We start from the raw sequence: 12,421 nt of genomic DNA on the forward strand, positions 1-12,421 counted from the left end.
TCAATCTTGCTCTTGGGTCTTCGGCTAGATTTGTCATTTGGACAGGTTTTCAACTTCTTCCAATAACGTAAGAGTCAGCCACTGCGTTCATAACATGTTAACACCTAGGCAGCACTGTGACAATCCTTAGTATGTACGCAGTATAATTGTAATTACTGCATTAATATTAAGTACGAGTCATCTGTTTTTCCTATGGAAACATAATATCAGTGTGTGTTTAAGTGGAATTACTGCACATATACTATGTGCAAGGTGAACTTAACAATTGTAGAAACATAATAAGAATGATGTAATTGGCACATACTGCACTATTACTGTGTAGCAAATTAAGAAAGCGCGAGTATTCACGTAATATTAAGTTATTATGTGCTCTTACTGCTAACATAGTATGTGAAGAAACCTACAATCTGCTCTTTACTGCGTTTATGATATGTATCTTCCGTTCTAAGATAGATAGAAAAAAACGGGTCTTTGATTCTTATAGATCGCGATGTCAGGATTCAGAATATTCAAAACAATCATAAATGCAGTAAGTGGTACTTACTGCGTTTATAAATTGTGCGGCAGTATACTCAACCGCTACGCCAGCGCATTCATAGTTACTAGCGGCGAAAAAGAGCTAGCAGTCCAACAGTTGTGCGAGATACACAAGATTCTGGTATCGGGTAGATTGTTTCTCACAAAAGTTATTAATACCGTCACTTTAAAGATTACACAGTCAATATTTACAAATAATGAGTTCTTTTAGCTATATTTGTGATGGAAATAGCACTGTAACAGTTTTTGTTCATTAATTTATATTCACGAGTCTTTAACAGCTGATGTCAGCTTGTATTAAGTTCACTGTTTTTTTAGCACAATAACGTCACTGTTTGTTTATAATTATTTTTGCAAACACTTTCACCAATAACGTACTGTCTATTTGCTACATTTTTTCGTTGTTTTATTGCCTTAAACTTATTATTTCTAATTTATTATACGGAGCCAATGTTTACGTTGCGTACTAGCGCCATCTACTACTACTACATTCGACATAAGCTTCGTTTTTTCCATGTTCATCCGAAGACCTACCTGTTGGGAAACTCGATTAAGGTATTCAAGCATTGTGACAAGGACAATTAGTACGCAAAACTGACGGACGATGAGGCAGCAAGGTTCCGAAGTAAAGGCCACGTACCGGAAATCGCAAAGTAGGACTCATAACCACTGGGTGGACCGACGACCTCATGATGATGATGATAAAGGTAGCATGAAGGTGCTGGATGCAGACCGCCACCAACCGGCCATTGTCGAAATCAGCAGCGCGGCGGAGGCCTATGTTCAGCTGTGGACATGATGATAATGGCTCGTGGTTTTGTGAGTTGTACAAATTACAAGCATATTCAAGTTTTTTCACACTATAATTTTTGTAACATGTGACTTGAATGACTCTAAAAATCGTTCCGCTAACCTATATTGGTTGAAGGGTAATATCATGCATGAGGGAGGAGTAAAAGTTTATTTGATACCTGTGATTTTATAAAAACACTTAAATTTTTGCTAGTCAATATTGGCCCATTATCAGTAGGTAATCAAATTCAATGGATACCCATAACGTAAAAATGGTTTTAAAATACTTGAAAATACTTAAATTTTATGAAGTGCTGTTTTGTACCAAGTTTAAGGCTTTCATTAAAATCATTATTATATTGTAATACAACCCAGGATTCTAACAAATAGTCATTTTATAGCACACAAACTAAATTCCGATATTACCTAATATCAGAATTCAGATATTGAGCCCTAATATCGGAATTCAAAACCTTCCGATATTAACTAGGTAGGTAGGTAGGGGAGACTGGGTACGGTTGAAACAAAGGACGGTTGAAACAGAGCAAATATCTCGTAAACGGTTCCGCGGGGAGTGAGGGGTCCTAGGGGAAAAAGAAGCGGAAGACAGGTCCGAACACGAATTTAGTGCCTAATAACTTCCTAACGCGTTGACGTTGTGTATAAACCACCATTTTGTTTTTTACTACCCAAAGTAAGTATTTTTCTTCAGATATTAACGCTTATACTATCTGTTCTTTTTATGTGAATGTATCAGATTTGCGTTTGCGATTATAATGAAGCTTGTAGAATAAGGGACAGTAACTATTTTTAATGTGTGATTATTAATGTCGAAACTATAAAGTAGGTATATTTTACCAAAAGTGGGGTTGGGGACGGTTGAAACATTTTTTTTGGGTACGGTTGAAACAGAAAATGTATTAATGTTTATTTTTTGTAGATGCCGAGAGTTTGGGTAAGGAAGATTTTCAGGGAGGAAATTGACTTGGTAAAGCATAAGAGGAGGTAAAAGCTGGAGATTCACTGCGAAAAGCGGCGGAAAAGTATGGTTTGAAAAAAAATTAAGATTTTCGTGAACTTTCTTCAGAATGTTAATATTATTTTATTATTAATGTTTATTAGATTTGGAAATAATTATCATTTATCATATTTCTGTTATTTTTTAAAATGTTTACTACTTATCAAAGGCTAATTAATATTTTAGAAATATTAAATACTTAGACTGATTAATGTCATCATCTGCTACCATAATTTTAATATTTGTAGTATTAATGATAAATAAAACACGTTTTATTGGTAATTATTGTATTATTTGTATGTATTTCAACAGACCCCAATCGCTGTTTCAACCGCCCCTGGCATGGGGACGGTTGAAACAAAATTTCTTTTTTTTTAAATTTCGTATATTTCTAAAAATAGTAACCCGGGAACTATAATGATACAGCCATATCTATACTTATAATAAATCTGTAGAGATGTCAATTCTGTACATGAAATATATTTTCAAAATAACTATCAGGGGGTGATTAGTGATCGATACCGACGCCAAAAAAGCAATCAGTAAAATTTTTGTCTGTCTGTCTGTCTGTCTGTCTGTCTGTCTGTCTGTATGTTCCTTATAGAAACAAAAACTACTCGACGGATTTTAACGAAACATGGTACAATTATTCTTCATACTCCTGGGCAGGTTATAGTATACTTAGGAATTCCCACGGGAACGGGAATTAGCGGGAAAATCCTTTTGTGTGAAAAATCTAAACCGCTTAAGTTACAAGCTTGAAATTTGGCATGCAGGTATCTTAGTAAACTTAAAGCTTATTTACAACAGGATATTGCAAAATTCCCACGGGAACGGGAGGTAGCGGGAAAAAACATTTGTATGAAAAAATCTAAACCGCTTAAGTTAGACACTTGAAATTTGGTATGCAGGTATCTTAGTAAACTTAAAGCTTAGTTACAACAGGATATTGCAAAACTCCCACGGGAACGGGAGTTAGCGGGAAAAAACATTTGTATGGAAAAATCTAAACCGCGTAAGATAGATGAAGGGGGTAAAACGGGATCCACGCGTACGAAGTCGCGGGCGGCCGCTAGTCATAGCTAAAACTTCAAATTTCAATTTCACGTATCGTAATCGTCACTTGGTTATTAAACAACAAAATTATAGACAATAAAAGCAAAATTGTTTCAACCGTACCCAGTCTCCCCTACATGCCCTATTCAAGATTCTAGATCTAAAAAGATTACCTTAAACGCGTCGTTCTCGCTGAGCCTGCCTGCCACGATAGCCCCAGCTGATCCCCCTCCCACTACAATAAAGTCGTACTCCGATCGCAATTCTTCCTGCGACTGGATTCTGCTGCAAGGCGAAGCGATGTTACAGCGCCCCTTGAGAAATGCTTCTAGAAGCACCATGAAGGTAAAGGTGCCACTGCATATCGGAGAGTTGACCAGGGATATACCCTCGTCCACTAGTGGACACTGACAGTCCTGGAAATGGGAAGCGAGAAGTGGCATACAAATTTTCCATTACGCAGTTTCTAGTTCAACGTGCATCATTATATAAAAAACGTCATTTCCTAACTAGTAACTTAGTCCCTAACGCCTTTTAAAGCTAGGGCCTGACGGTCTAGGGACTGACGATTTGGAGTAAAACTTAACACAAATGCAGATTAACTTTATATTATAAAATGCTTAATACGATGTGCTGAAAATAGCCGAAAAACCACACGTAAATACTATTAAATTATATACAATTTCCTATTGTAATCAATAAAGCTACTCAACTAGGGACTGGCGAAGTGACTGGATCAACATAAAATATGTTTTCGTAACAACTGGCATGTTTGCACTAATTCAAAAAACGGCTGCCGCAAAGCCAGTATGGTCTAAGGATAACTTCGTATCGTACTTTAAACTCAACTTAATGTCATTCACTCTATTATACATACCTACTAAAGCGCAAAATTATAAAATCATTGAGTGGCGAGGGAATGACGCTAAAAGCTGTGGACTCTTTTTCAACTAAAGAAAATTAAATTGTTGTTTATTGAAACCGCAAAATATTAATAGAATTTGGTGTAATACACGTTTAAATAGATTATTCGTTAATTAATACAAAGGATCAAGTTGATGTTTCTATAAATATGGGTTCCAAAACACAAAATTTTGGAGTACGGACATGCCTAGGGAATGACGTTTTGGGTCATTAAAAAAAAATAAGATGTTTGAAAAATAGTTTAAAAAAATGTAAATCGGTGATGAATAAAGCACATTGCGAGCTGTTATTTAACAATTTTGGAATACCTAAAATATTAACAAATATTCCATGTGAAATGTGGCGCGGACTAAGAGTTGACATATTTTTGTGGAATATCTAAAGGATATTCGACAGCTTTAGGATATTGCAGCAAGTGATCACTTATTTTAATTCATAATTTAACGGTTTACTCATTAATTAAGCTTGATTAAGCTCTAAAAACTAAGAATATTGATATTAGTTAAATTATAATGCTAAAATATCTTACCTGAGCCGATAGAATCATTTTAGTCTGCCGTTCAGTGGCTTATAATTTCATGAAATAATATAAATAAAGTAATTAACTCAATTTGAAACACTATTGCTACGGGTTTCTTATATATGTTACGGTCAAAGTGATAAATGTGAAAATTATGAATAATCGCCGGTTATTATGAATAATTACCGCATGATTTGGTAAATGTGATTAATATGAGGTCATTTATGTGTGTATAAAACTAAATAGGCGGCTTAGGGGTGGCCCAAGGGCCACCCCCGCCGCACCTTAACCTATTTTTCACTTTAAATCAAAACATTATGTTATAGGCATCATGGAAAAGTAATATTATGCAAAAAACATTCCAAACTTATTATGCCAAATTATATTAATATATGATATGAAAACGTTCAAAAGTTTGGCTGTACAGGAGCATGTACACAAGATGTTGTTCTCTTTTATGAAATTTGTTAGTACTAAGGTTGAATTACTAAATAATCACTGTTAAATGTGATTAATTTATCACTTTTACCGCGACTGTCGGTAATTATTCATATTAACCGGTTATTATTAATAATTTTCAATTTATCACATTAACCGTAACATATATAATTGCATTTGAAGATAAAGATATTTTTATTTATCAGAACTAGTGTGATAATATTGCATTTGATAAAAACTGCAATAAACAAGCAATTTATTTATTGCGTAATATCTGCGGTAACATCAAAACTTAGGTTCGTACTTCTAGAATATTTTAAGATAAGGTAATCAAAATCAAATCAAAATTAATCTTAATTATCCTTATTTGTTTACATTAATTAAATTAGTACATACTTACCTACAAATCGTCAAATGCTCTTGGAGCTTTTACATATTGTCTCATTTTTTTGCCCTACCAGCGCTTCGATACAAACATTTGGCAAGTGCTAAAAAGAAGAGCCGCAACAAACTCACTCACCACTGTCTGCCGGTTTAAAAATATAAAAAAGTAGGAAGTTACAGTACATTCAGAAGCAAGTTACATACCACGCGTTGTCGTTGATAGGTGGCCTTTAAGACTCCCATTTAGCACGAGACCGCGTGGCAGTTTTGAATATATTTCTTTAGTGCCGTTTCTAGGTTAATTGTTGCGTTTTGATACATATTTATGACAGGTATATCTTTCCTTGACCAGTCCCCGAAGGCAGCACCTGTTCACAGACGACGTGTGAACCAGCTATCGCTTCACTCGACTATATTATAGGGAATGTTGTAACGACCCGCCTCACACGCCACTACCCCAGAGACAATTTAGTGAGCATGACAAGTCTAAGATATCCTTCTGGCGAGACAAGGCAAGAAAACTCTAGAGAGAAAAGCAAGGCACCATAACAAAACCGTGTGGCAGCTTTAAACAAATTGTATATATTTATTGTCGGCTTGTCAGGAATTCGAACCTCATATATTGTGGGCGAAATAGGGTATCGTGCAATGAGAATGAGACTTGTGTTCGAACACTTTTAATAATCGTCAAACAGAGTTCAAAATCAGCACTTAGTTCTTAGTATTACAATGTAGACTTCGTCGAGCGATAAAATAGGCACTAGGTGAAACATGGGACAGTTCCGTGACGATGTCTTCTCTTGTCGGCGTCCGGAGAGAAAGTGAGTTCCAGGGTGTGGAAACTTCCATACAACGGTCATCGAAGTGAAACTTGCTTCCAAACAGCGACATCGGTGAATAAATTCAAATACTTTTTAACTACCCTAAAACGCTCTAGATGTCGCTGCTCCTGTTTCCTTCATATTTTCATTTTTTTCTTAATTAAAATATATTTGAGAATATTGTTAATTACAATGTGAAAACTTTTTTTTAAATGAAATTAATTTGTTTTAATTTAAAACTGAACATTGACATTTTTGTTATAATTTAAATAATAGAGTAGTAGAAATTACTATTTAACATATGGCAACATTGTTTTTCCTCCAAAATGGCCGGTGTTGTTTTTGTTATGTTAAATGCATTCTTGTTTTCTTAGCCATCATTTAAGTTTTCTGTGGCCCTATTAAAGTATTGAAGAGTCGTCGAGTCAAATTTAAGTTCATTCCTTCGTACCTGCTGCTGTTCTGGTTCATCGGAGTTTTGTTCGTTCCTTCGTGAATCGCGAAGAAACTTTCTGTTATGTTCACAAGTGATCTGAGTTTTCTCAATGTGCAAATGCTTTTTTAGTGTTGTTGAAAACTTTGCGAAAAGACGCTTTTGGTGTATAATATTATGTGTGTTCATAAATAAAGTAAAATTATTAAATTCAAAAGTTTTTGTTTACTTATTTGCATTTCCATGTGCAATGTAGAATTTTTCCAAATCCATTGTTTTGAAAATAATACAATACGTACACTATAAAGATAAATATTTTCAAAATAATGGATTTGAAAAAATTCTACATTGTACATCATAAAAACAATAATTCTTTGAAGGTTATGAGGGCCTATGTGTGCGTGAACTGTGTGTATGTGTGCGTGGACTTTATGTATGTATGTGTGCGTGTACTATGTATGTATGTGAGCGTTACGTACGTAGGTTAAGTACAGGAAATTTAACACCAGGCTGTCAATTAGTAGGCTCAAAAATTTGACAGAGAGGGTTCTCTATTTCCTATGTATTACTTTTCTCTATGGTGAGTTCGATTCGATCCGTATTCCGTCCCGCCGTGACCGTTACGACTCTGTCGAAGCGCGCCTAAACGGTGTTGCGCCGATTCATCGCTAGGTGGCGCGGTTGCGTTTCACTTTAGTGTCCGTACTCATGACCGTCTGCGACACGGCCATCCTGCGTGTCACACGTCCTCGTGTGATCATCTGAAAAAAACCAAAAGAACAGCACAGTATCCGCTTGGCCAATCCTATTTCAAGCAACTTATGTGCTTTCAGAAATGAGGAAACTAAACTTTCAGTACTATTAGATACTCTTTCTGCAACTAGTTACTCTAGTTGCAGAAAGTTTACTCTTTCTACTACTTTAGTTTCCTATACTCTATCCACTCTTCCAAATAAAAGCCATTCAAGTAGATGTCTAGTGTTTAGTAACCATAGCTATCTATTAGAAACTACCTAGCTTTTAGGAATCAAATCACTACTATTCACAATTCCTAATAATTGCTACATTGAAGTCACTAAGACCATTGTGGTAAATCATCATTACCAAAAATTACTTCAAAAATCGAATGAGTCCCAGGTATCACAATCGCGGTCCACATTTTGCTACCCTACCTCGGGAGTCTAAGTCAATCAACCAATGACTTTATGATCTTAGCTACACACTGTCAGATCCTACTGCACCACCCAGAACTATCGCACTACCGAATTCCCACGGACTACTCAGAGCAGACACCGGTTTATAATAGGCTACGGCTACGATATTCTGGTACAATCTCCGACCAAACGATTGAGAAACCTGTGATTGTATTAACTAGATGGAACTTAGTCATCCAACTCGTTTCCCTCACAATATCAATAGGTACTGGGCATTCAGGGGTCGTCCTAACACGATCATGTGAATACTCAATACACGTTTGTTAATAAGGGTCTTAAAACATAACGGTCACCATCATAGATTTGCACAATTTAAAACGAAAGTAGATGGGTTGACTCATTATAAAATGGGTCAGACATGGCGGGAAAACTCGAAATATTTATCTCATTTTGCAGTATAGACGTCTATTCCCACAATCAATAAGAATTTAATACGAAATAATCAACGATCAGTTAGATTTTAACGGATGACTATTCGGAAACGCGGCAGCGATACAGCGAGGCACGTACGCTACTATCTACCTAGCGATCGCTTGATACATTATCAAAACACAATAGAGATTAAGTTCCATCAAAACTCAATAAACTACAGCATCATAATAACTAAGGTCAGCAAAGCAGTACACAATACTTTTCATCTCCATCCGATTGTTTCTTACACCATATCACAAACATGGGCTACCTCCATCCGGTACCCGAATACAACACATCATGGGCTACTTTAATCCAGTACCCAAATACAACACAATCATGGGCTATCTCCCTCCAGTACCCGAATACAAACAATCCGGTGGACTCACAGCGATCGTTTACACCTCCCCGCCAAACGCATGCCATTCACAATCATGGTCGCACTGCTACACGGTGGTCCCGATTTAATAAAACATGGACATTGATGCTAGAAGCACGAAATTTTTTTTGATGGTTACTGCTATGATAACTAATAAGGCAAAAAAATATTACAATCCTACGACGTCTATTTCGTAGTAAAAAAAAATAAATACATATTTTTTGTATGGAAGAAATTACGTTTCTGTCAATTTTTCGAAATTCTTTAACGATGTCAAGATGCCGATCACACATGTTATAAAACAAGTGATTCTGAGTATTTCATGCGAAGATACTTGTCACTTATCTCTGCGTACTTTTGAGTTATCGAGGGTTGAAAAATCGATTTTTTTATATTAAATATGTCCACGAATAATTGCCAAAATTACAATATGGTGTATAAGGGACACCTTTGATGACACATAACAACGACTCGCACTCGCGCACGCTCGTATGCATCAGCTTTTAATAAAATAAATTTAAAAATTAAGGGAAATACTTAATACAACGTTGTATGTATAGGTCCGCTGGCCGTCAAAAAGTAGCTTATACGAGAGGTTGCCCAATTTACAATATGTCCATCATTGATAACTCACACAAATATCATCTCTCTCTGAAGGATAACAAGTTTTTTTTTGTTTCCAGAAGCTCTTGATAGGATGGAAGCCCATAAATACTCTTTGAAGTGAGAATGAATCTCAAATTGCGATATTACCATTTTGACAAATTACATGATGTAACTAGCGCTAACGTTTATCTTCAGGTAGACACAGTTTTAAGTTAAAAGATTGTCTACTATTTCACACTGTTTTTCGTTTTGGAACAGTTCTTTGATTATAGGTAGTCGCTAATTTCGTTTTGTTAGACTCTTTCAGTTTAGCACATAAAGCGTAAACTAATTCCTCCTCAGAATGATCTAAAAGTGTTAGAGAGCGCCTCTTCTTCTGCAGAAGAAGAATTTTGCATAAATCTTCAAAAGGTTTTTTATTTATACCAGAAGTCGATGGTTGCACATCTACTTCCGCAGTCTCATCAACTGGAGCGTCTTCCTCGGTGTTAACGTTGTCTATGCGTTGTGTTAACGTATTGGCATTGAATTTTCTTCCGAAGATTTGAGTAATTATCAAATCATTAAGTCGTAATTTTACAAGAAATATATCAAATAAGATATGGTCTGCTTCCAGCAGAGCCCAAAAGACATTTTTGCACCAGAATTCGCATTGGCTAGACTCTGAAATTGTCTGGCCGAATTGTAAAAAATATAGATTTAAACAATGTTTTTTACCGAGTTAACACAACGCATAGACAACGTTAATACTGAGGAAGACGCTCCAGTTGATGAGACTGCGGAAGTAGATGTGCAACCATCGACTTTTAGTATAAATAAAAAACCTTTTGAAGATTTATGCAAAATTCTTCTTCTGCAGAAGAAGAGGCGCTCTCTAACACTTTTAGATCATTCTGAGGAGGAATTAGTTTACGCTTTATGTGCTAAACTGAAAGAGTCTAACAAAACGAAATTAGCGACTACCTATAATCAAAGAACTGTTCCAAAACGAAGAACAGTGTGAAATAGTAGACAATCTTTTAACTTAAAACTGTGTCTACCTGAAGATAAACGTTAGCACTAGTTACATCATGTAATTTGTGAAAATGGCAATATCGCAATTTGAGATTCATTCTCGCTTCAGAGAGTATTTATGGGCTTCCATCCTATCAAGAGCTTCTGGAAACAAAAAAAACTTGTTATCCTTCAGAGAGAGACGATATTTGTGTGAGTTATCAATGATGGACATATTGTAAATTGGGCAACCTCTCGTATAAGCTACTTTTTGACGGCCAGCGGACCTATACATACAACGTTGCATTAAGTATTTCCCTTAAATTTTTTTTTATTTTAGTAAAAGTTAATGCATACGAGCGCGCGCGAGTGCGAGTCGTTGTTATGTGTCATCAAAGGTGTCCCTTATACACCATATTGTAATTCTGGCAATTTTTCGTGGAAATATTTAATATAAAAAAATCGATTTTTCAACCCTCGATAACTCAAAAGTACGCAGAGATAAGTGACAAGTATCTTCGCATGAAATACTCAGAATCACTTGTTTTATAACATGTGTGATCGGCATCTTGACATCGTTAAAGAATTTCGAAAAATTGACAGAAACGTAATTTCTTCCATACAAAAAATATGTATTTATTTTTTTTTACTACGAAATAGACGTCGTAGGATTGTAATATTTTTTTGCCTTATTAGTTATCATAGCAGTAACCATCAAAAAAATTTTCGTGCCTCTAGCATCAATGTCCATGTTTTATTAAATCGGGACCACTGTGTGCTACGGGAAATCAGGCCCGAGATACGCTACGACTGCACGGGAGATGCAAGCAATCTGAGCGACTTGCATACTACGATACTGAGAAAATAAATTTTAAAATAATTGAGTTTTGATCAACTTACTTTAATCCTACAACTCCATATGAATGTAGGGGATTCATTTATCATCAATGAAAAAGCAATGTACCTCCATCGAGTACACTCATCTACCAAATACTTTATCTAGCATTTTTGTACTATACAGTGTGAGTCACGTTAAAGTGTACATATGAAAATAGATGAAACTAGACCTATTTTTATCGACAAAAAAGAGGTCAAAAAATTTTTGAGATTTTTTTAAAAAATTTTGTACAATTTTTTTTCTTCCAAATACTTATTGTAAAGAAAACGTAATAACTTTTAAAGTAAGCGGTATATCCTGATAAAATAAAAAACAGTAATAATGTTAAATAACAGGCGATACTAAAAAAATACATAAAATACACAAAAAAGGCCAACAAATAATAACAAATTATACTTTTTGAAAAAAATCTGCTTTTAAATTCGTGTTTTTTTCGTTATTTGATAAATTTCTCCAAAGAATGCCCCTATAACAGGTGATTTTTATTACTTTGTATTATTCTCTATCGTATTACCTTCGTAAAACCAAAAATCGCATGTCTCTATCCTTATCACAACGTTTGCAATTATCGTTTGAACTAAGCCTCTCCGGGCGCGCCATTCAACGCTTTGTTAACAAAGAAACTGAAAATGGCTCTAGATTTGTAATTTTGATAAAGACAAGTTAGATTTCAAATAAAAACAAAAGATTTCGAAGTAAAATAAGCATTTTAGTTAAAATTAAAATTGTCTCTACCTGTAGCGGAGAATAATGTTGTGGCAGGCCTTTGTTCAGACGATCATAGCAAATGTTGTGATAGGGACAGAGACATGCGATTTTTGGTTTTACAAAGATAATACGATAGAAAATAATACAAAGTAATAAAAACCACCTGTTATAGGGGCATTTTTTGGAGAAATTGATCAAATAACCAAAAAAACACAAATTTAAAAGCAGATTTTTTTCAAAATGTATCATTTGTTATTATTTGTTGGCCTTTTTTGTGTATTTTATGTAT

General features: G+C 35.2%; 1 protein-coding gene across 1 annotated transcript in view; it reads right to left on the minus strand.

Moving 5' to 3' along the window:
* Positions 1-4,939, minus strand: part of LOC135082456 (glucose dehydrogenase [FAD, quinone]-like) — a 56,757-nt gene extending 51,818 nt beyond the window's left edge. The window contains exons 1-2 of the mRNA XM_063977251.1: positions 4,857-4,939; positions 3,577-3,819 (exon numbers count right to left, since the gene is read on the minus strand). Of these exons, the coding sequence (XP_063833321.1) occupies positions 3,577-3,819; positions 4,857-4,874 (261 nt within the window). The 5' untranslated portion in view covers positions 4,875-4,939. The remainder of the gene's footprint in view (positions 1-3,576; positions 3,820-4,856) is intronic.
* Between the last annotated feature and the right edge of the window lie 7,482 nt (positions 4,940-12,421).

This window comes from Ostrinia nubilalis, chromosome 21 (genome assembly GCF_963855985.1).
Source record: "Ostrinia nubilalis chromosome 21, ilOstNubi1.1, whole genome shotgun sequence".
NCBI lineage: Eukaryota > Metazoa > Arthropoda > Insecta > Lepidoptera > Crambidae > Ostrinia > Ostrinia nubilalis.